Below are 23801 nucleotides of genomic sequence, written 5' to 3'. Positions count from 1 at the left end.
AAATCACACCACTGCACTCCAGCCTGGGTGACAAGAGCAAAACTCTGTCTCAAAAAAGAAAAAAAAAAAGCGTGAACCCCAAATGTCTGAGACAGTTCTCAGACAATTTAGGAAGTTTACTTTGCCAAAGTTAAGGATGTGCACCCATGACATAGCCTTGGGAGGTCCTGATGACACGTGCCAAGGTGGTCGGGGCACAGCTTGGTTTTATACATTCTAGGGAGGCATGAGACATCAATCAATATATGTAAGATGTACATTGGTTCCGTCTGGAAAGGCGAGACAACCCGAAGTGGGGAGGGGGCTTCCAGGTCACAGGTAGATAAGAGACAAAAGGTGGCTGGCTGGGCACGGTGGCTCATGCCTGTAATCCCAGGACTTTGGGAGACTGAGGCGGGCAGATCACCTGAGGTCAGGAGTTCAAGAGCAGCCTGGCCAACACGGCAAAACCCCGTCTCTACTAAAAATACAAAAATTAGCTGGGTGTGGTGGCAGATGCCTGTAACCCCAGCTACCTAGGAGACTGAGGGAGGAGAATCGCTTGAACCTGGGAGGCAGAGGTTGCAGTGAGCAGAGATCATGCCACTGCACTCCAGCCTGGGCAACACAGCAAGACTCTGTCTCGGGAAAAAAAAAAAAAAAAAAAAGGTTGCATTCTTTCCAGTTTCTGATTAGCTTTTCCAAAGGAGGCAGTCAGAAATGCATTTATCTCAGTGAGCAGAGGGATGACTTTGAGTTCTGTCTGTCCTTTGTCTACAAGGAAATTCCTTCTGAGCGAGGTACGTAGCTTTTTTATCTTAGTAGCTTTTTTTTTCTTTTTTTTTCTTTTTTTTTGAGACAGTTTCCTTCTGTCACCCAGGCTGGAGTGCAGTGGCACAATCTCAGCTCACTGCAACCTCCGTCTTCTGGTTTGAAGCGATTCTCCTGCCTCAACCTCCCGAGTAGCTGGGATTACAGGCATACACCACTACAACTGGCTAATTTTTGTATTTTTAGTACAGATGGGGTCTCACCATGTTGGCCAGGCTGGTCTCAAACTCCTGACCTCAAGTGATCCTCCTGCCTCGGCCTCCCAAAGTGCTGGGATAACAGGTGTAAGTCACTGCACCCAGCCTTAGTAGCTGTCTGTTTCAGGAATAGAGTGGGAGGCAGGTTTGCCCTAAGCAGTTCCCAGCCTGACTTTTCCCTTTGGCTTAGTGATTTTGGGGTCTCAATATTTATTTTCCTTTCACAATTGCAGCTATTGCTATCATCCAATGCACTGGTACAGTTTTGAAGTTGCTCCAGATTGGCCTATAGATCTATTCCCAATTGCTGCTGAGGTTCAAAATATGGTTATCTTGTTGAGATATTCATAATCCATTTACTTATTAATGCAACAACCATTTAGTGTCTATGCCTCAGGCATCCTGCTTGGTGAGCTAGACAGTCAAGGTAACTGCCCTCAGCTGGGCGTGGCGGCTCCTGCTTGTAATCCTAACACTTTGGGAGGCTGAGGCAGGAGGATCACTTGAGGCCAGGAGTTCAAGACCAGCCTGGATAACATAGTGAGACACCATCTTTATAAATAATAATTTTTTTTTTTTTTTGAGACAAAGTCTCACTTCGTCACTCAGGCTAGAGTGCAGTGGCACGATCTTGGCCCACTGCAACCTCCACCTCCCAGGTTCAAGTGATTCTCCTGCCTTAGCCTCCCAAGTAGCTGGGATTACAGGCGTGCACCCATGCCTACCTAATTTTTATATTTTCAGTACAGATGGGGTTTCACCATGTTGGCCAGACTGGTCTCGATCTCCTGACCTCAAATGATCTGCCTGCCTTGGCCTCCCAAAGTGCTGGGATTACAGGCGTGAGACACTGCGCCCAGCCAAAACAATAAATTTTTTAAAAAGGTAACCGACTTAATAGACCTTATAGTTGAGTCGGGAAAGTCAACATTAAATAAATAATTACACCTGAAAACATATAATTATCAACTGTGCAAAGTGCAACGAGGGACAAGAACATAGTGCTCTAACAAAGAATGAGGGAGGCCTAGTTTAGATCAGCAAAGTGTGCAAATGGGTAGGGCATGGCCTCTCCACAGAAGTGTTATTTAACTGCAGGCCTTCGTGTTCAAATGGGCTTTAGCTCAGCAGGGGAAGATACTTTTTTGTTTGTTTGTTTCTTTTTGAGACAGAGTCTTGCTCTTTCACCAGGCTGGAGTGCAGTGGCACAATCTCAGCTCACTGCAACCTCCGCCTCCCGGGTTCAAGCAATTCTCCTGCCTCAGCCTCCCGAGTAGCTGGGATTAAAGGCACGCGCCACCACATCTGGCTAATTTTTGTATTTTTAGTAGAGACGGGGTTTTACCATGTTGGCCAGGATGGTCTTGATCTCTTGACCTCGTGATCCACCTGCCCTGGCCTCCCAAAATGCTGGGATTATAGGCATGAGCCATGGTGCCCAGCTGGGAAGAGGCATTTTAAGCAGAAAGAACTGCATATGCAGAGAGGGAAATTAATTTGCACATTTAATGAACTGAATGGCCAGTATGACCGCAAAGCTAGTGAATAAGAGGCAGGGTCTGTTTCCATAATTCATTCTCTCCTTCACATTTCTTTTAATTAAAAACAATTTTTTAATAGAGATGAGCTCTCACTATGTTGCTCAGGCTGGTCTTGAACTCCTGGGCTCAAGTAATCCTCCTGCCTAGACCTCCCAAAATGCTGGGATTACAAGCATGAGCCATTGTGCCCAGCTTCCCCTTCATATTTTTTTTTTTAAAGACGGAGTCTCACTCTGTCGCTCAGGCTGGAGTGCAGTGGCGGGATCTCGGCTCACTGCAACCTCTGCCTCTCGGGTTCAAGTGATTCTGCTGCCTTAGCATCCCGAGTGCTGGGACTACAGGCGTGCACCACCACACCCAGCTAATTTTTGTATTTTTAGTTGAGATGAGGTTTCACCATGTTGGCGAGGGTGGTCCTGATCTGTCGACCTCATGATCCGCCACCTCCACCTCCCAAAGTGCTGGCATTACAGGCGTGAACCATTGCGCCCGGCCTCCTTCACATTTCTTGGGACTCTTCCTCTGGGCCAGGCCATGTTCAGGGAATAGGGTTATAGTGATTGATTAATAATAACAATGGCTAATATTCATTGAGTACCTACCATTTGTTATTAGAACTATTATTCTAAGCACTTTGATACATGAACTCATTTAAGCCTTTCCGCAACCCTATGACCTAGATCCTACTATTGTTTCCATTTCACAGATAGGGAAACTGAGGCATACAGAAACCATGCAATCTTCAAGAGCATACAACCAGTAAGTGGGTAGAACCGGGATTAATCCAAGCCCACTGACTCCAGGACTCATAGGCATTTATACTCTTAACCACTATGATTCATGGGTGACTCTTGTCAAGGATTAGAGAACAGTAGTTACGGCCATATTAGCTACTCAAACAGTGCTTTGGATGTAGGCAGCTAGTTTAGAAAAGAATTTCCCAAATTTGTAAGATCATAAGAGCTCCCCTGCAGTGCTTGTTAAAAACAGATCATTTTCAGGCCAGGCACTGTGGCTCATGCCTGTAATCCTAGCACTCTAGGAGGCCCAGGTGGGCGGATTGCTTGAGCTCAGGAGTTCCAGATCAGCCTGGGCAACATAGTGAAACTCGTCTCTACTAAAAATACAAAGTATTAGCCAGGCATGGTGGCGCACGCCAATAGTGCCAGCCACTTAGGAGGCTGAGGTGGGAGAATCACCTGAGCCCAGGAGATCGAGACTGCAGAGATTGTGCCACTGCACTCCAGCCTAGGCAACCAGAGTGAGACCCTGTCTCAAAACAACAACAACAACAACAACAAAACACAGATCATTTTCATACAGATTTGGATTCAATAAGTCCATTCTGGAATTTGTATTTTCAACACGTTTGACAAATGCTGGCTAAGTAGTTCAGTACGATGGCTCTTGAGTTGAAGAGACACTAATTTGGTTACTCGCAGCTTTACTACCTCTCCAGATGTGTGTCACCTTGTGCAAGTTCGTTCATCTCTCTGAGCGTCAGTTTCCCCAAATGACGGATGCAGCTAATAACAGCACCACCTCCTAGGGCTGTAGTGGGGATTAAGTGAGCAGCGTGCAAAGTGCTTAGCGCCCTGCCTGGTGCATAGCAAGCAAAGACAATAACAGAAAGATGGTGGCAGCCACTGGGAAGTTCAAGCTGAGACAGTCCTCCAAGACATCCACCTTTTCATCTTTTTTTTTTTTTTTTTTTAATTTTTTGTATTGGCAAGGTCTCTCGCCGTGTTGCCCAGGCTGGTCTCCAACACCTGGACTCAAGCGATCCTCCCTCCTTGGCCTCCCAAAGAGCTGGGGTTACAGGCGTAAGCCACCCCAGTGGCTCCTTCTGACTTTACGATACAGTTGTCAGATAAAAAAAAAATCAGGACGCTTCCATTCAAACCTGCAAAAAGAGAAAAATTTTAAAAAATTAGGACGCCCAGTTCAATTGGAATTTCAGATAATGAAAAAAAATTTAACGTAAGTAGCTCCCAAATACTGCATAGGACATATTTATACCAAGTCAGTCATTCTTTTTAAAAAAAAAAAAAAATCTGAAATTCCAATTTAACCGGGAGTCCTGCATTTTTACTTGTTAAATCTAGTAACTCTGCCTTTAGGGAAGGACTGACCCCAAAGCCTTATCCCCGCCCACGCGTGCCCTAGACAGTCTCCACTCGCCAGGCGCGCAGGTCGATCCCAGAGGGGCCGCTGGCGCCTCCGCTCCGCCCAGGCAGCACTAGTGGCGCCCCGAGCCACCGGGCCCCTCCCCTCCCGCCCCAGTCCCGCCCCGAGAGCAAAGGGCGTCGCCCGAAGCGGGACGGGTCCAGCGGTTGTCCTGTGTGAAGTCGCGCGGCTTCCACCCACGCAGTGTTCTAAGTGAAGGCCAGAAACTCGCTCGCCATGTCGGCTGCAGAGGCGGGGGGTGTTTTCCACAGAGCCAGGGGCAGGACCCTGGACGCGTTTCCCGCAGGTACTGCCCGCCCCTCACCCGGGGAGGGGACTCTGGGGCTGCGGAACCTTCCGCCGGGGGAACCTTTTGTTCAGGTGTGCGCTCCGCCAGTCGGACACCGTCCGGGGCTGCACCGGGGCCTGGAAGCCGCCATAGCTGCATCAAAGCCTGCTCTTAGGGATTCCAGGGGCGCAGTTGAGAGGCGAGGGCGAGAGAGCGGTCTGGTCTAGGAGCCTCCCTGGCCTTGACCTAACTTCCCCCAGAGAAGGGAAGTAAGAGGAAGGTAGCAAAGCATAGTTAATGACAGCTTGGACTCTGCAGCGAGACCAGGTTTCCAAGCCGTGCATTAGCATCTTGGCCTCAGCTTCCACATCTGTGAAACGGGAATACTTGTGGGTGTTACTGGATAAGCGTTCGGTGCATGTTAGAGGGCGTCGGTTTTATTAAGGTTGTTCACCGTTATGTATTCTGTACTCCATAATGACGTTTATTTAAGTCATTCACCGAAATGGTAACATTGCCCCATCAGAGCAGTAGAGAGGGAGGGCAGTCGAGAGTCGTAGTGAAGTGCTTGGATTTTGGATTGAGATTATCTGCTTTGCCTTAAAAATGGGTTTGATAATACCTGCCTCATTGGGTTGTTGGAAGCGTAAACAGATCAAAAGTAGTTTTGTAACCCGGTGTTGGACGCATGCTAGGTGCTAAGTAAAGAGGGAGTTTTGTTTCTGGTTTGTTGATTCCCCTCTGTGGCTTTTTGCTGCCTGCAGCCAGATCGCCTCCCAGGCTCTCACCAGCTTTATACCCCCCAGGGAAGTCACCCTAAATGCCCTGTATGATCAGGCTTGTGTCCACTTCCTTCAGGGTTGTCATTCTCTCTCTTGCCCAGATCTGCAACAGGTTTTGTTGTTGCCCTTGTTTGAACTGCATTTAAAAGGGCCAAGGCCGTTCTTTCCCTGAGGGTCTTGGCGCTTGCTGTTTTCTCCTTCTTTAGCAGGGTTGGTGAGCCTGGCTCTCTCAACCGTCACACCTCATTTTAAAGTTCATTCACTTCCTCAGAGAGACTTTACCTGCTACCTTATCTAAAGTAGGTTTCTCAGGTAATTCTATGGTAAAACCTTATTTATTCATTTAAGGCGGAGTCTTGCTTTATTGCCCAGACTGGAGTGCAGTGGCACGATCTTGGCTCACTGTAACCTCCGCCTCCCGGGTTCAAGCGATTCTCCTGCCTCAGCCTCCGGAGTAGTTGGAACTATAGGCACGCACCACCACGCCCGGCTAATTTTGTATTTTTAGTAGAGATGGGGTTTCTCCATGTTGGCCAGGCCGGTCTCGAACTCACAACCTCAGATGATCCGCCGTCCTCAGCCTCCTAAAGTGCTGGGATTACAGACCTGAGACACCGCGCCCGGCCTGGGACGACTGTATTTTAATGCAACTTGTCTTTTTTGTCCAACATGAAGATTTTGCTCTTTTCTTGCTGGGCAACATTCCATTGGATGATTATATACCTTATACATTCTGTTGATGTATATGCCGAATATCTTCCCTTTGCCTCTCCAAACCTTTCTCCCTTCCCCACCATGCCCCAGGGGTTTGCCCTCCGTGAGCTACATCGGTGGGCTCCTTGCCTTTTGGTTTTCCTTTGGGCTCAGCCAGTGGGGAGCCCTGAGAAGAAATCAGAGCAGGGAGAGAAGCAAAAGACAGCTGTATTTATTCTTGCAGTTTACTCTCTGTGGGGTTGCCTCGCCTGGCTGTCTTCCTCCCCACCCCTGAAGGTCAAGGTCGCTCCTTTTCTCAGGACAGCTTTTCTCCTCATTCTCTCTAGTTCCGGATTTCAGTAACCATTTCCTCCTTTGAGGCGTGGGAGTGGCAGTGGTTCTGCTTTTCTAACCTTGGGTTACCACACTCCCTTGCAGGTTTCGTCCACCCAACCCCCACCAAGTAATCCCTTTTTAAACCCTTTTTAAAATCATCCTAATTTGAGAATGCCAACTATTTCCTGCAAGGATCCTGACTAATACAATGGCCATTTAGTTGTTTCTGGTTTTTGCCCTTGGTAACAGTGCTGTTATGAACATTCTGTACAAATCTCTTTGTGGACACATGGGAGAGTTATTCCGAGGCATATACCTACAAGCTATGTTCTGGGTTATAGGGTATAATCATCCCCAACATTACTAGATGTGGCCAAACTGCCTTCCAAAGTGGTAGTGCCAATTTATACTCCCACCAGCAGTATATGAGAGTTCCCTGTTACTCTGCTGTATTATTTTTTTTTCAGTTCAAGAAATATTTGTTGTGGGCTGGCTGCGGTGGCTCACGCCTGTATATTTGTTGAGGGCCGGCCGCGGTGGCTCATGCCTGTAATCCCAGCACTTTGGGAGGCTGAGGCGGGTGGATCACCTGAGGTCAGGAGTTCGAGACCAGCATGGTCAACATGGCGAAACCCCATCTGTGCTAAAAATACAAAATTAGCTGGGTGTGGTGGCACATGCCTGTAGTCCCAGCTACTTGGGAGGCTATGGCAGGAGAATTGCCTGAGCCTGGGAAGCAGAAGTTGCAGTGAGCCAAGAATGTGCCACTGCATTCCACCCTGGGCAACAGAGCAAGACTTCAGGTCAAAAAAACAAACAAACAAACAAACAAACCGAAAGGAAATAAATATTTCTTATATTCCTATTGCACTGTCCAGTATTGTGGAGAATAGGAAGTTGGGGGCGGGGGAGTGGTTCAAGTTACATGCTCTCAGAGGCTTGTAATAATCCAGGTACAAAGCTAGGGCACAAAAAATAATGCTTGGCTACTGGTAGGCTCTGAGGTCATTCACGCAGGGCTTCCCTGAGGAAGTGTTGCTTCATCTGATTGCTAAAAGAGGAGTATGAGTTAACTGGGCCACGAAGGGAGGGAAGACCATTGTGGACCACGGGCAGAGCAAGTGTGAGAGTCCTAGGACATGGCAGGATGGGAAAGGGAAGGATGAGGGCTGAAGGAAGTCTCTGAGTCTGGAGCAGAAAGATGAGGTTGGGACATGGTGTGGGCTGAGGCTGGAGAGGGAGGTGGTGGTAACTAAGGATTTTTGTCGTGTCCTAATAGCATCAAGGGGTTTCAAGCTGGATGTGTGAGGAAGCAAGGATGCATGATCAGATTTTTATTTTGAAAAGAATGGTCTGATTGCAGCAATGGCAACAAAAGCATTTCTACTTTAGAGCAACTTGGGATGCAATCCAGTTGGAAGCTGGAGCTCAAGGATTTGTCCAGAGGCTGCATTTCTGTAGTCCCCCATGGTTTACTTTTTTTTTTTTTTTTTTGAGACGGAGTCTAGCTCTGTCACCCAGACTGCAGTGCAGTGATGCTACTCACTGCCACCTCCACCTCCCACGTTCAAACGATTCTCCTGCCTCAGCCTCCCGAGTAGCTGGGATTACAGGCATGTACCACCATGCCCGCTAATTTTTGTGTTTTTAGTAGAGACAGGGTTTCGCCACGTTGGCCAGGCTGGTCTGGGACTCCTGACCTCAGGCGCCTCAGCCTCCCAAAGTGCTGGGATTTACAGGCATGAGCCACCGCACTTGGCCCCCATTGTTTACTTTGAATGTGTTTATTTGCTGTAGCTGGAGGTGCCTATTGGGCACGGGGTGTCTTCCAGTGGAGATGGTGGGAGTGCTGAGGTATAGTAGCTTCCTAGGCCATTGCAGCTGCCAGGGGGCCACCGCTGGGACCAGAGGATCAGAGAGCAGCTCCCCTGGATAAGAATGGGGATGCTGGAGAGAGACTTGACGATAAATCTATAAGATACCTACCCTGCTGATAGGAGGAGAGAGTGACTCTGAACTTTTCTTAGCCCCGAGTAAATCTAGAAGTGGGGCCAGCACTTGATCTCCTCTGTGAGCCATGCAGTCCCATAGACACACACAGGATGGGTCATTTAACGGAGGGCCTAGAGAGGCCCAGCCTCAGAGTGTTCTGCTGAGAACCCCAGGTTTGTGGGTTCACATTACTAGGTGCTAAACCCTAGCCTACCATTGCTGCTTCCATTGCACTCATTGACAGTTCCCTGGGGTCCTGACTCTATTAGCATCGCTGGCAACTTGGAGAGGTGCCCTTAGAGGCATCAGAGGCCTCTCCAAACTCCTTGGGAAGCCAATAGATTTGCCCCTTGGGCAGACTGAGAAAGTTAAAGAACTAGCTTTTCGAGGCTGGGTGCAGTGGCTTACGCCTGTAATTCCTGCATTTTGGGAGGCCGAGGCGGGTGGATTGCTTGAGGCCAGGAGTTTAAGACCAGTCTGGCCAACATGGCAAAACCCATCTCTACTAAAATTAAAAAAATTAGCCGGGTGTGGTGGCAGGCACCTGTAATCCCAGCTACTCCGGAGGCTGAGGCAGGAGAATCGCTTGAACCTGAGAGGCGGAGTTTGCAGTAAGCCAAGATCGCCTGCTGCACTCTAGCCTAGGAGACAGAGTGATGACTGTGTCTCAAAAAACAAAAAACAAAAAACAAAAAAAAAAAACTGACTTTTCCCCTTCTCTTGCCAAAACACACACCGTCAAAGGGGTTTGATTAACTCAAGCAACAGTCCCTAAAAATCACAGCTCTGAACCCTTCACCTTTGCTGCAGAATCAGCTCATTGAGCAGTTTGTTTTCCAAGTGTAGCCTGCCAATTAAATGAAAGAGCGCTTTGCTTTAAGACCCATTTCCTCCCACCGGTGATTTATGTGAGTAACAGTATTCCCATCAACTCCTTCCAGTAGTGGTGTGTGTGACACTCGGTTTCAGTCATCCGTTCCCTGTTAACATAATGTGCTAGGCTCTGTTGACGGATGTTGAGTAAAAAAAATTGTACACGTCTCACCTGAGAAAGCTCACATTTCTAAGGCATGTTCAGATATTCATTTTAATTAGGCAAATTGATAATTAGGTTTTCTTGACACATATCCTAATTAGGACTACTTTCTTCTAGTAATTGTCTTTTGAGAAGTTTATGGCTTCTGTTTTGAAGAAATCCTAAAAGGGAGAGATATCAAGATAAAATATGCTTTTAAAGTGACTTATATTTAATTATTTTTAGGTCTGAATCTGTTTTTCCAGTTTGATATTTTCCCTTCAGAGAACTGGACTAATGGGTGGTATTCTTAAAAAGATTATTTTCCCAGACATTTCATTCCTAAGAAGCTGATGGAATTTGCTAATCCTGAATCTTTCCTTGTACTCTCTGGAAAACTTCTCCCTTGGCAGAGAATAAATAGAGTGTCAGTAAAAAAATAACTCACTCTGTCTCTTGCAGGTCTCACCTAAGAACTTTTGTGGAAATAGTAGACCTGGAAAGGTTTCTCCAAGTTTGAACAAAGTTGAAAATATTGTGGTTTTAAAAATTCTAACAGGATGATGACGATGAAATAAATGCTTTAAATTGTGCCATACATTTAGGCCAAACTAGTTATCTCTTATTTGAGATATATTTGAAGGTCCTCTTATTCGAGAGTTCCTGTGAGTAAATAGGGCTTATGATTACTTTCTCAACTCTTTGTTGTAATCATCACTCAAGGGATAGAGTGACCAGCACACATATGTAAAAAGTTTGCACTATAACATTTCCAGAAAACACAATTAATTTTATTTTTGAATGTTGGCGTTTTTCCTCATTTTAAAAAATTTATTTATGTATTTATTATATTTTATTTCTTTTGAGGTGGTCTTGCTCTGTCACCCAGGCTGGAGTACAGTGGTGTGATCATGGCTCATTTGCAGCCTCAACCTGTGGTGCTTAAGTGATCCTCCCACCTCAGCCTCCTGAGCAGCTGAGACTACAGGCATGCACCACTACGCCTGGCTAATTTTTAAGTATTTTTTTGTAGAGACAAGGTCTTACTGTGTTGCCCAGGCTGGTCTTGAACTCCTGAACTGAAGCTATCCTCCCACCTCAGCCTCCCAAACTGTTAGGACAAGCTTGTCCAACCCATGGTCTGCTGGCCACATGTGGCCCAGGATGGCTTTGAATGTGTCCCAGCACAAATTCCTAAACTTTCTTAAAAGTTGAGATTTTTTTGCCATTTTTTTTTTAAGCTCATCAGCTATCATTAATGTTAGTGTATTTCATGTGTGGCCCAAGACAGTTCTTCCGTTGTGGCCCAGGAAAGCCAAAAGATTGGACATCCCTGTGCTAGGATTACAGGTATGAGCCACTGGGCCTGGCCTGCTTTAAAATTTTTTTTGGAGACAGGGTCTTAATCTGTCACCTATGCTGGAGTGCAGTGGCATGATCTCCGCCCACTGCAGCCTCCCCCTCCTGGGCTCAAGCCATTCTCGATCCTCCCACCTCCACCTCCTGAGTAGCTAGGAACACAGAAGGTGCTACCACGCCTGGCTGATTTTTATATTTTTTGTAGAGACGGTTTCGCCATGTCACTCAGGTTAGTCTTGAACTCTTGGACCCGAGCAGTCCTCCTGCCTTAGCCTCCAAAAGTGCTGGGATTACAGGCATGAGCCACCGCACCTGGCCTTAATTTTTTTAATAACTTTCTTGAGGTATAACTTATGTACCATAACATGCATTTTAAGTTTACAACTCAAGGGATTTTATTAACTTTAGAGTGGTGTAGTCACAATCTAACTTTAGCACATCTCTACCTTCCCAAAAAAGCAGTTTTATACCCACTTGCAAGTCTCTTCATGTTGCCACTCCCAGCACAGGCAACTGCTAATTTACCTCCATAGATGTGCCTTTTCCGGACATTTCATGTTAATGGAAAGGTATGTGGTTTTTTGTGACTGGCCTCTTTGTGTTAGCATAAGGTTTCTGAGGCTCACTCATTTTGTAGCTTGAACCAATACTTTGTTCCTTTTTACTAAATGATATTCCATTGTATGGATAACCCATTTTGTTTATCCAACCACCTATTGATAAACATTTGGACATTTTTTTTTTGACACTGATGGACATTTCACGCATCTGGGTACCTCTTGTCTATTGGGAATAAAGCTGCTATGAACAGTCACAGACACATCTTCTTAAGGGTATTTGTTCTCATATCTTTTGGGTAGATACCTAGGATTGGAATTGCTGAGTCATACGGTAACTATGTTGAATATTTTGAGGAACCACCAAACTATTTTCCAAAGCAGATGCGCCATTTTACGTTCCCACCAGCAGTGTATATGGGTTCCAGATTCTCCATATCCTTGCCAACATTTCTTATTACCAGTCTTTTTTATTATAACCATCCAAATCGGTGTGAAGTAGTATCTCATTGTGAGTTTTTTTTGTTTTTTTTTTTGAGACAGGGTCTCAGTCTGTCGCCCAGGCTGGAGTGCCGTGGCATGATCTCGGCTCACTGCAACCTTTGCCTCCTGGATTCAAGTGATTCTCCTGCCTCAGACTCCCAAGTAGCTGGGATTTCAGGTGCACACAACCACACCTGGCTAATTTTTGTATTTTTTAGTAGAGATGGGGTTTCACCGTGTTGGCCAGGCTGGTCTGGAACTCCTGACCTCAGGTAATCCACTTGCCTCGGCCTCCCAAAGTGCTGGGATTACAGGCATGAGCCACAATGCCTGGCCAGTTGTATGTTTCTTCTTGTGACTTTGCTGTCTTTTTCTACCTGTACACTATAAATTCTTGAGGAGCAAGAAGCCCAGACCTAGGATGGTGTCTAGCAGTAGTAGACATTCAGTGGCTTTTTTTTTTAAGACAAAGTCTTGCTCTATCGCCCAGGCTAGAGTGCAGTGGCATGATCTTGGCTCACTGCAACCTCTGCTTCCCGGGTTCAAGTGATTCTCCTGCCTCGGACTCCCAAGTAGCTGGGACTACAGGTGCATGCCACTGCACCTGGCTAATTTTTGTGTTTTGGTAGAGATGGGATTTTACCATGTTGGCCAGGCTGGTCTTGAATTCCTGACCTCAAGTGAACTGCCCGCCTTGGCCTCTTGAAGTGCTGGGATTACAGGCCTAAGCTACCACGCCTGGCCTCAGTGACCATTTAATATTGAGTAAATGGATGAGTATGAATGAATACACTCCACCTGGGTCACCTGTATGTATCTGTCCAACCCACTGCTCTCATGTACCATGGAGTCTCCAGACTAAACAAAGCTGAGACCACGGTGTTGATCAAACCAATAGAAGTTGTTGGCTGTGTACGGTGGCTCACGCCTGTAATCCTAACACTTTGGGAGGCTGAGGCAAGTGGATCTCTTGAGGTCAGGAGTTCGAGACCAGCCTGGCCAACATGGTGAAACCCCATCTGTACTAAAAATACAATGATTAGCTGAGCGTGGTGGCTGGCACCTGTAATCCTAGCTACTCTGGAGGCTGAGGCAGGAGAACTGCATGCGCCTGGGAGGCGGAGTTTGCAGTGAGCCAAGATCATGCCACTGTACTCCAGTCTGGGCCACAGAGCGAGACTCCGAAAAAAAAAAAGTTGCATGACTATACCAGGTGGCTGTGCACTGTGTGCACTACTCCAGAGCATCTGGAGGCAGAGGTTTTGCCTACCAGGTGGGTGCCCTCGCATGGAGCACATCTGCCCGGAGGAAGGGTTACCTTCTCTTTGCATCTGGGGCTTCTGTTAGCCTGGCCATGTGCCTGCACAGCTGCTTCTGCCCAGAGAAGGCGCCTTCTACCAATTCTTCCCAGAGTGCTGCCTGGGACAGCAGCTGCCTGCTGTCTTGTTAGGGAAATGGGAAAAAAAATAACAGCAAACATCCATCAAAACCAGGCAAACCCCAAGTAGAGTTCTGCTCTTGAAAAGTGAGAGAGGTTCTGGAAATGGCTTTTCCCCTCTTTAACCGTTGTCTCAAATGGCGTCAGCCAAAGCCAGTGATGCCAAAAGCCGCCTGGCCACGAAGTCCCAGCCTATCTGCTTTCTTAGTTCTCTGAAGAGTTGCAGATAAAGATTTTGGAAGGACGGCCATTGTGGCAGCCAAGCCATGACTCAGAAGCTTTTGTGTGTCTCAAAAACTGCCTTTTGGATGCATTTAGGCCAAGAAAAGAGAGGTTGGGTAAATTTACCTTTGTACAGGTTGAGCATCCCTATTGCAAAATGCTCTAAGATCCGACCGAAACTTTTTGAGCACTGACTTGATGATCAAAGGTCATGCTCAAAAGCATTTCGGATTTCAGATTTTACAGATTAGGAATGCACTACCAGTTTGCATATGCAAATGTTCCAAAATCTGAAAAAAGTCTGGAATCTGAAACTCTTCTGGTCCCAAGCATTTCAGATAAGAGATATGCAACCTGTACTTAGGACAAGTCATTTGGAGACTCTGAGGATATTGCTGTCACAGTTAATTATTTTGGGGTGGGGGGAGGGACAGGGTCCTGAAGGACACTATTTTTTTTTTTTCCTTTAACAACTGTTAGCATACCCTACAGTTCACCATGTGAATTGTTAATTAAATAATATTTACCACTTTGGGCTTCTTTCTGATTTAACAGTGTAAATGTGTACAATTCAGTGGCTTTTAGTATATTCACAGAGGTGTACAACCATCACCACAATCAATTTTAGAACATTTTCCTTAATCCAAGAAGAAACCCTGCACCCCTGGCTGAAACTGCCCCCAAAGACCCCCAACCCCTAAACAGCCACTAATGAAGGATGCTCTTATCTGCTGCATACCATTCTGGCAGCTTCACAGTGGGGACATTACGATTGTTAAGTCAGAAAGAGTCCCAAAGTGGTAAATATTGTTTAGCTACTCTTTGGTGTGTGTGTTTTTTTTTTTTAAACTGCTGAAATAAGGTTAGTCCCCAGAGCAGTTGAAGGGTATTGCTGGAGACATTTAGATTGTGTTTCACTATGCAGATTGCTATTGTGAGAAACTGCAAAAATTGCATTTTGTTGCCATTTGCTCTTTAGCTAGAAAGCCTGCAGGCGGCTGTGAAGCTCCCCATCTTTCCTGCTTTATAACCAAAGCAATATCCACAGTATATAAAGGAAAAGATGTTAAGACCAAAGCATGTAAATATATATGTGTCTCTCATCAGATGTTTTCTCAGCCCCACCATGTGCTGTGGGAACCAAGAGATAGGTGAGTCTTTAAAAAGCCTGTCTCTGCTAGGATAAGGGTAGGGGTTACTATGAATGGTAGTCATGGTACGAGTAACTCACTTTTGACCACTTGCTCTGTGTCTAGTCCAAATGCTTTACATGTTTTAAGTCATTAATTCTTCTCAACAACCCTTTTGAGGTAGGAGCTGTTATTCCTACTTTGCAGATAAGGAGACTGAGGCCCAGAGAGGTTCAGGAACTTGCATCATGTCACGTAGCTGGTAAAGGGTAGAAATGGGATTTGAGCTTAGGCACTCAAGCCTCAGTCTGAGCTCCACTGGAACTCAGTTAAGGGTTTCAGGAGATAGAGGCCCAAAGTCAGTTGTCAGCATGGTCTATCCCCGCCTCCTGCTCCAGCCTTCTGGTGACTTAGGGTCTGGGTACTTGCAGTGCCCCCTCCCTGGAGCGCGTCCCCACAGCCCCACCCACTGGCCACTCTGTCTTGCAATCAGCCTGATTACCCTGCAGTTGTAAAGAGCGAAGTGTGTAATTGACTTGTGTAACTGACTTAGTTGTTTGCTTGTTTGTTGTGCATCTCCTCCGCTATCGTGTAAGGTTTTAAGGAACAGGATCCATCAGCATTGCTCACTGTTGAATGTCCAACCACTGACAGCCAGTGCCATAGAGCAGGTGCTCAGAACATACCTGCTTGAATGAGTGAAGGAGGCCAAGCTGCATCTGCCTACAGGGCAGGGAGCACTTGAGCTGACGGGGAAGGGTAGAAGGGATTTCAGCAGGAAGAGTTGGTGGAATGGAGAGCATATACCAGAAAGAGGAGGGGAAGTGCACTAATCCGTTCTCATGCTGCTAATAAAGACAGACCCAAGACTGGGTAATTTATAAAGGAAAGAGGTTTAATGGACTCATACTTCACATGGCTGGGGAGGCCTCACAATCATGGGGGAAGACAAAGGAAGAGCAAAGGGACGTCTTACATGGTGGCAGGCAAGAGAGCATGTGCAGGGGAACTGCGCTTTATAAAACCATCAGATCTCGTGAGGCTTATTCACTATCATGCGAACAGCATGGGAAAGACCAGCCCCCATGATTCAGTTACCTCCCACCAGGTCCTTCCCATGACATGTGGGAATTATGGGAGCTACAATTCAAGATGAGATTTGGGTGGGGACACAGCCAAACCATATCAGGAAGTATAGGGTGTGTTGGAGAAGCAGATAGTGGTCTATCTGGGGGGATTCCTGTGGTATGTCTTAAACAGGGTTTTTCAACCCCCCAGCATTGTTGATGTTTATGGGCTGGATTTTGTTGTGGGTTCCTGTCCTGTGCGTTATGAGATGTTTAGCAGCATCTCCAGCCTTTATCCACTGGATTCCAGCCGCACCACCCACTTCCCAGTGTGATACCCCAAAATGTCTGTAGACATTGTTATGTGTCAGAATCATCCCTGGTCTGATGGGACTACAGCCACTGGTCTATCAGGACCAGTGAGATACAGCTGGAAGAGGCCAGGCACAGCGGTTCAGGCCTGTAATCCCAGCACTTTGGGAGGCTGAGGCAGGTGGATCACTTGAAGTCAGGAGTTTGAGACCAGTCTGGCCAACATGGTGAAACCTCATCTCTACTAAAAATACAAAACATTAGCTGGGTGTGGTGGCACACTCCTGTAATCTCAGTTGTTCAGGAGGCTGAGGCAGGAGAATTACTTGAACCTGGGGGACGGAGGTTGCTTTGAGCCAAGATCGTGCCCTGCGTTTCAGCCTGGGGGACAGATCAAGACTCCATCTCAAAAAAAAAAGATACAGCTGGAAGAACTTTGGGCCCCTTTAGGCCCAAGTGCTAGAATGAGTGGATGAGTGGGGATCCATTGATGTCTTCACCCATTTCTTCACCAAATATTGACTGATGCCTGCCACGTGCCAGACTCAATAATAAAAGCTGCTGATATGCTAGAAAGGGAATGCAAACGTGGGCCTGCCCTGGAGCTTTCAGGATGGCGGCTCTGTAGCCAGGAATTTGATGATCTGGTTAAGGGGTTGGGAAGAGACATAATGGCAGCAACTGCCTGAGATGGACTGGAGTAGGGAGAGCTGCAGGGAGCCATCCTGCCAGCCTCCTTCTCCCAGGTGGGAACCATGAATACCTGGCCCAAGAGTAGTTGGTGATGGGAACGGGAAGGTGGGGCTGCTGCAGGGATGTTGTAGATGTGGAATGATGCAACTTGGCTGGCTACATGCACAGGATGACACATGATCTTAAGATCTGTAGATTGGGGGAGTAGGGATGATGGTGGCAAAATTAGCAAGATCTAGGGAGGGAGCCAGTCTTAAAGAAAGATGTGCAGCCATATAAAAGAATGAGCTCATGTCCTTTGCAGGGACATGGATGAAGCTGGGAGCCATCATTCTCAGCAAACTAACACAGGAACAGAACACCAAACACCGCATGTTCTCACTCATAAGCGGGAGTTGAACAATGAGAACACTTGGACACAGGGAGGGGAACATCACACACCGGGGCCTGTTGGGAGGTGGGGGGCAAGGGAAGGGAGAGCATTGGGACAAATACCTAATGCATGCGGGGCTTAAAACCTAGAGGACGGGTTGATGGGGCAGCAGACCACCATGGCACATGTATACCTATGTAACAAACCTGCATGTTCTGCACATGTATCCCAGAACTTAAAGTAAAATTAAAAAAAAAAAAAAGATGATGGATTTGCCTGTGGAAGTGTTGAATTTAAGATCCTGATGGGATAAGCTGGGAGCTTGGACATGTCCAGAAAAACAAACATACTAATACTATGTTCTACTCTTTTTTTTTTTTTTTTTTTTTTTTTTTGAGACAGGGTCTTGCTCTATCACCAGGCTGGAGTGCAGTGGTGTGATCCACAGCCTCCGCCTCCAAGGTTCAAGCAATTCTCCTGCCTCAGCCTCCCGAGTTGCTGGGACTACAGGTGCGTGCCACCATGCCTGGCTAATTTTTATATTTTTAGTAGGGATGGGGTTTCACCATGTTGGCCAGGATGCTCTCGATCTCTTGACCTCATGATCCTCCCCCCTCGGCCTCCCAAAGTGCTGGGATTACAGGCGTGAGCCACCGCGACTGGCCAATGTGACTTTTCTTATGAAAATCAAGTTAAGAAAGCTATTTATCATTGTATTCTACCTTGAATTATTTGAGGTTGCATACAAGTAACAGGTTTAGCACATCATGAGAGCAGAAATTATTATAATGTTAGGTATTACTTAATAACGTGGCTGGCCCCCAGGCCTTTTCCTAGTTGAGTGATGAAAACAGTGATTCATTTGCTTTTGGGGGCACCTTCATTATAGTTAGTCATTGCTCAACTGGTAATAGCGAAAAAATCAATAAAATTTCTAATTCTTGGTATATATTAAAAAGTCAGCTTTCATTAACATTGACAAATATGCCTAAAAGGGATAATAAAAATGAGAGAGGAAATGTATTAGCAGAGACAAATCCAAGAAAACATTTAGTTTGTGATTTTAAAAGTTCAGCGGTAAAGAGCAATTGCAATTTGAATATCTGTCTTTCAGGCAGGATATTGGCACATAAACAGAGGCTCATAGGAAAGATTAATGGTAAAGCATTGCGTGAATTCTTCCAGGTTTTTAAGATTCTTCTCTGAGTGCAATTGCTTTGCACCTGATAATGTTTAAAGAAAACCTACAGGCCTTTCTGTCCTTAGCTTGATATTACCCAAAATTCACTGTGTATTTATCCCTCAGTTTTGAAATATGGTTTCTGTGACAGTCTTTTATAAGTTAGCCGAAATGTGAAAGTGGCCAGATCTTGTTATTCTCTATACAACAGGTGACTCTGATTTCTAAGGTCAATTTTTCATTTAAAAGTGTTTCAAAGTTAATTTTATAATTCGATTTAGAAAATTATGGCAACTCAGGCTGGATGCGGCGGCTCATGGCTGTAATCCTAGCACCTTGGGAGGCCAAGGTGGGCTGATCACTCAAGCTCAGGAGTTCTAGACCAGCCTGGGCAACATGGCAAAACCCCGTCTCTACCAAAAATACAAAAAATTAACCGGGCATGGTGGCGCGCACCTGTGCTCCGGTCGACTCCAGAGGCTGACGTGGGAGGATCACTTGAGCCCGGGAAGTGGAAGTTGCAGTGAACCAAGGTCATGCCACTGCACTCCAACCTGGGTGACAGAGTGAGACCCCATTTAAAAAAAATTATGGTAACTCATTAGCTTATTTTTCTTTTTTCCTGGCTTGTTGTTTGGCTAGACCTAGGCATTCCTGGCTTGGATATGTCTTCTCTATAGTAATTTCAGCTGTCCTGAAATGTGGGCGAGTGATGTCTGTGGCAGAATTTGCAAAGGTGGGGGCCTGGTTTGCCCCTTAGCCTTTGTAGATTTCAGTCAATGTATTTTCCTTTGCTGGGTCTCCTCTTCCTCACCTCTAAGCAAAATGGAAAGATTACCATAGATAAGGGTTTGTCATTGCACATGCCAACAGCAGCCAGGTGGTAAATTGGGCCAGGTGGGGACTGTGGCAAATTTGAGAGCACAAGCCCCATGTGAAGGCACAACCACTGTACAGACCCAGAGAGTCACTAGCACACTTCATTTGGGTCTGATGTGGCCAGATTTTCCAAGAGAATCCAGAAAGCCAGGTATATATATGAAACTCATCAATTAAAAAGGTTGGCAACAAATTCAGAAGTTTATAAACGCTGCCTGGGCCCAACAGCACACATCTGCTAAGCAGACCTCATCCACAGACGTCGAGTTTGTAATCTCTGGAAGAGATCACCACTGAGCACTCACAGGAGACAGATGTCTGGGTCCCCGCCTGTGCCTCAAATCAACCCTGTGCTATTGGCAGGGACCCTGAACATCACGGCCGACCAGGGAAAAGCTCTGGGTCTTGCCATCATTGTCTTTGTGTACAGCCCATTTATCAAGACGTTCCATTTGAAGGAAACTTTTTGGAGAGAAAATGTCAGTATTGAGATGGATAACTTGAGGGCAGCCCAGAGCATGTTCTGTCTTCATCATGGCTCTCACCACTCCAGGCCATCCAGCCCAGCAGCACTGAGGTTCTGAATAGCTCTTGGGTAGATGTTGCTGGGTCTTTATTGTGTGACCTTGAACTTGAGGCATGCCTAAGCCCCATCTCCCTTCCCCCTCACTACCCAGACCTCAGCATCTCCCCCTTGGTTTAATGAAAGGCTGGTTACAGTAACTCTGAGAGTCCTTCCAGCACTGACAATTTCTAGTACTTAGGTAGGAAACGGTGGGCTTCTGTGAGTTAAGCCTTCTGATCTTACCAGGATGCACTACAATAAATGGCCTTATTGAGTGCAGTACTGGAAGGTCAGGTACAAATGTGACATTAACTGAGATAAGTTAAGTATGTGAGACTAGCCCTCAGGTTTATATTACCATCCATGGCTGACTCTCAGCTGAGCCCAGTGATTTCACCTCCAGGTGTTCATGCTCTGTGTGATCCCCTGCCCTTAAGGTGGGCTGCCCTAGTAACTTGATTGTAATGAGCAGAACACAGCAAAAGTGATGGGGTGTTAATTCCATCATGATGTTATATAAGATTGTAGCTTCCATTTGCTAGCAGACCCTCTGCCTTGTGTGGTTCGATGAGGCAAGTCTCCATGTTGCAAGCTGCCATATTGGAGAGGCCCATATGGCAAGGAACTGAAGGCATCCTCCAGCCAGCAGCCAGTGAGGAACTGAAGCCATCAGTCCTACAACCTACAAGGAGCTGAATCCTACTAACCACTATGTAAGTGAGCTTGGAAACAGATCCTGCCCCATGTGAGTCTTCAGATGAGACCTCAGCATTGACCAACACTTCTGTTGCAGCTTGTGAGAGACCTTGCAGAGGACCAGCTAAACCATGCCAGACTCCCACAGAGGCTATAAGATAATAAATATGGGTTGTTTGAAGCTGATACATTTGTGGTAGTTTGTTACACAGCAGTAGACAGCTAAATTACCTTCTCTATGAATCTGTCAAAAAATTAACGTTGAAAAAGTTAAATTCGCTGGCCGGGTGTGGTGGCTTATGCCTGTAATCTCAGCACTTTGGGAGGCTGAGGCGGGCAGATCACGAGGTCAGGAGTTCAAAACCAGCCTGGCCAACATAGTGAAACCCCATCTCTACTAAAAATACAAAAATGAGCCAGGTGTGGTGGCACACGCCTGTATAATCCCAGCTGCTCAGGAGGCTGAGGTGGGAGAATCACTTGAACCGAGAGGCAGAGGTTGCAGTGAGCTGAGACCACGCCACCGCACTGCAATCTGAGTGACAGAGTGAGACTCCATCTCAAAAAAAAAAAAAAAAAAGAAAGAAAAATTCATTCTGGATATTCTTACTCATAACAGATATAGGTGTTTTAATTAAATAAATGTATGTTTTTCCACGTATTAACACTAAATACCCTATAGGCATTATCCAGAGCTTTGTATGAGTTGTTTCCAAAGTTTATAGTCTTGTTTTGATATCATCTGGGTCAGAAATGAGATGTTAATCAACACTTTTTTCTTTTATTCCTTCCACACATATTTGTCTCAAAATTTGACCTTGGTTTTAATCATAGTCATCAGTTAGGGCCCCTGACTGGGTTAATTTTTTTAAGTCAATTTGGGAAGAAAAATACAGACTTCTCTGTTGTGCACTGGAAAACGTGTATGTATGTGTGTGTGCACGTATGGGTGTACACATGCATGTGTGCTATATACTCATACTTGGTAATGGGTGCTTTTTCCATGAAGTCATGTAATAATAAATTAGAACATACTAATTAGTAATGGATTCCCTGATTAACTTCTTATTTTTGAGATGGAGTCTCTCTCTGTCATCCAGGCTGGAGTGCAGTGGCACGATCTCGGCTCACTGCAACCTCCGCCTCCCAGTTCAAGCAATTCTCCGGCCTCCTGGGTAGCTGGGACTACAGGCGCATGCCACCATGCCTCACTAATTTTTGTGTTTTTAGTAGAGACGAGGTTTCACCATGTTGGCCAGGATGGTCTTGATCTTTTGACCTCGTGATCCACCCGCCTCGGCCTCCCAAAGTGCTGGGATTACAGGTGTGAGCCACTGTGCCCAACCCAACTTCTTACTTTTCAAAGAATCTTGACACTTAGTTTTGCAAGGCAATATAAAGGGTGATGACTAGATAGTAACGAATAATACAGAGAAATAAGAAATATTTAGGGCCAAATCCATGACCTGTACATAGGCAGAGATCTAACAGTGACCAGAGAAGTATGCAAAACCAAACCAAAACAAAATAAAAAATATACCACCACTAACAACCTGAACAAAGCCCCTCTGAAGTGTTATTTTAGTTTAAGGAAACGAAAGTCACTGTGCTTCTGTTTCTCCTCCAACGCATGTAAGTTGCAGGCCACTCAAGTTCCTTGGTTAGTTGTATGTAGGCTGGTGCTTCCCAAATTTGGATGTGCACATAGGTCACCCGGGGGTTCAGTAAAATGCAGATCCTCACCCAGTGGATCTGGGCTGGGGCCAGAGATTCTGCATTGTGAATGTGCTCCCAGGCGATGCTGATGTCACACTTGGAGGAATAAGGCTGTGGCCCAGCCCTGCCATCTCTGTGCCATGAGCAACCTGCTGCTTTCTGCTGTCAGGTAACCCTCACCTTGTCCCTCTTCATCAGCCTCATTGCCAGGCTAGTTCTCCTCGTTAATTAGCATTGTCAGGCATGTACTGTTTGACCGAGTAATCTCATATTTAAGCTAGGAAAGGTAGGGGGAAAAAACTGGACCCCTGAGTGTCTTTTGGTTTGTTTTTTTTTTTCCAGTAATGACAAATACTGTCATACTCAGAGTGCTTCAGGAGTGGACCTCAGTTTATCCATACTTCCATGGCTCAAGTTGCTAAAAGAGTGCTTCCAGAGGGTTTCCAGAAAAGCTGGACTGTGCCTGGGGACTGTACCCTGGGGGTAACTCTGGGCTTTGGTGAAATAATTTTAGTGCAAGTATTGTTAAGAGGTCACTTTCATCTGAGTGTGGTGGCTCATGCCTATAATCCCAGTACTTTGGGAGTCCAAGGCCAAGGCGGGCAGATCATTTGAGGCCAGGAGCTTGAGACCAGCCTGGCCAACATGGCGAAACCCCATCTCTACTAAAACTACAAAAATTAATCAGGTGTGGTGCTGCATGCCTGTAATCGCAGCTACTCGGGAGGCTGAGGCATGAGAATCACTTGAGCTTGGGAGGCAGAGATTGCAGTAAGCAGAGATTGCAGCATTGCACGGGAGCCTAGGTGACAGAGGGAAACTTTGTCTCAAAAAAAAAAAAAAAAAAGAATTCACTTTTGTCTGGGTGTGGTGGCTCATGCCTGTAATCCCAGCATTTTGGGAGGCTGAGGCAGGAGGATCGCTTGAGCATAGGAGAACTAGGCTGCAGGGAGCCATGACTGTTCCACTGTACTCTAGCTTCGGTGACAAAGCCAGACCCCATCTGTAAAAATAAATTAAAAAAACACAATTCACTTTCATAATGTAAAAAGCTGCCCTTTTAAGGGATGGAGAGGTATACATTTAAAAAAGATTCCTCCTTCTAGAATTAAGCATTGTAAGCTCCAAATATCTTTAATTCAGTCTTGATAAAAAGAAATTACGATGAGACCAAAGACCACCAGCTTCTGTAGCAGGAACCTTAAGAGCATCCAGTTCCTTTGGAGAATGAAGATTCCTGAGTAAACAAATTACCTCATTAGATAAGTAAGGTAGATTGAATACTGATATGTGAGCTGTCGTTTATTTTA

General features: G+C 46.0%; 1 protein-coding gene across 2 annotated transcripts in view; it reads left to right on the top strand.

Annotated features, from left to right (window-relative positions):
- The first annotated feature begins 3963 nt into the window (after positions 1–3963).
- The window catches only part of CPPED1 (calcineurin like phosphoesterase domain containing 1), a 141227-nt gene continuing 121389 nt past the window's right edge, over positions 3964–23801 (top strand). Inside the window, exon 1 of one of the 2 annotated variants that reach the window (XM_008958110.5) lies at positions 3964–5021. In XM_008958110.5, coding sequence (XP_008956358.2) covers positions 4952–5021 — 70 coding nt within the window. In that variant the 5' untranslated portion in view covers positions 3964–4951. The remainder of the gene's footprint in view (positions 5022–23801) is intronic. The other variant, XM_003832691.6, reaches the window with a different exon arrangement.

The sequence above is a fragment of the Pan paniscus genome, chromosome 18, assembly GCF_029289425.2.
Source record: "Pan paniscus chromosome 18, NHGRI_mPanPan1-v2.0_pri, whole genome shotgun sequence".
Taxonomy (NCBI): Eukaryota; Metazoa; Chordata; class Mammalia; order Primates; family Hominidae; genus Pan; species Pan paniscus.
This window is presented reverse-complemented; position numbering and strand designations above follow the sequence as displayed.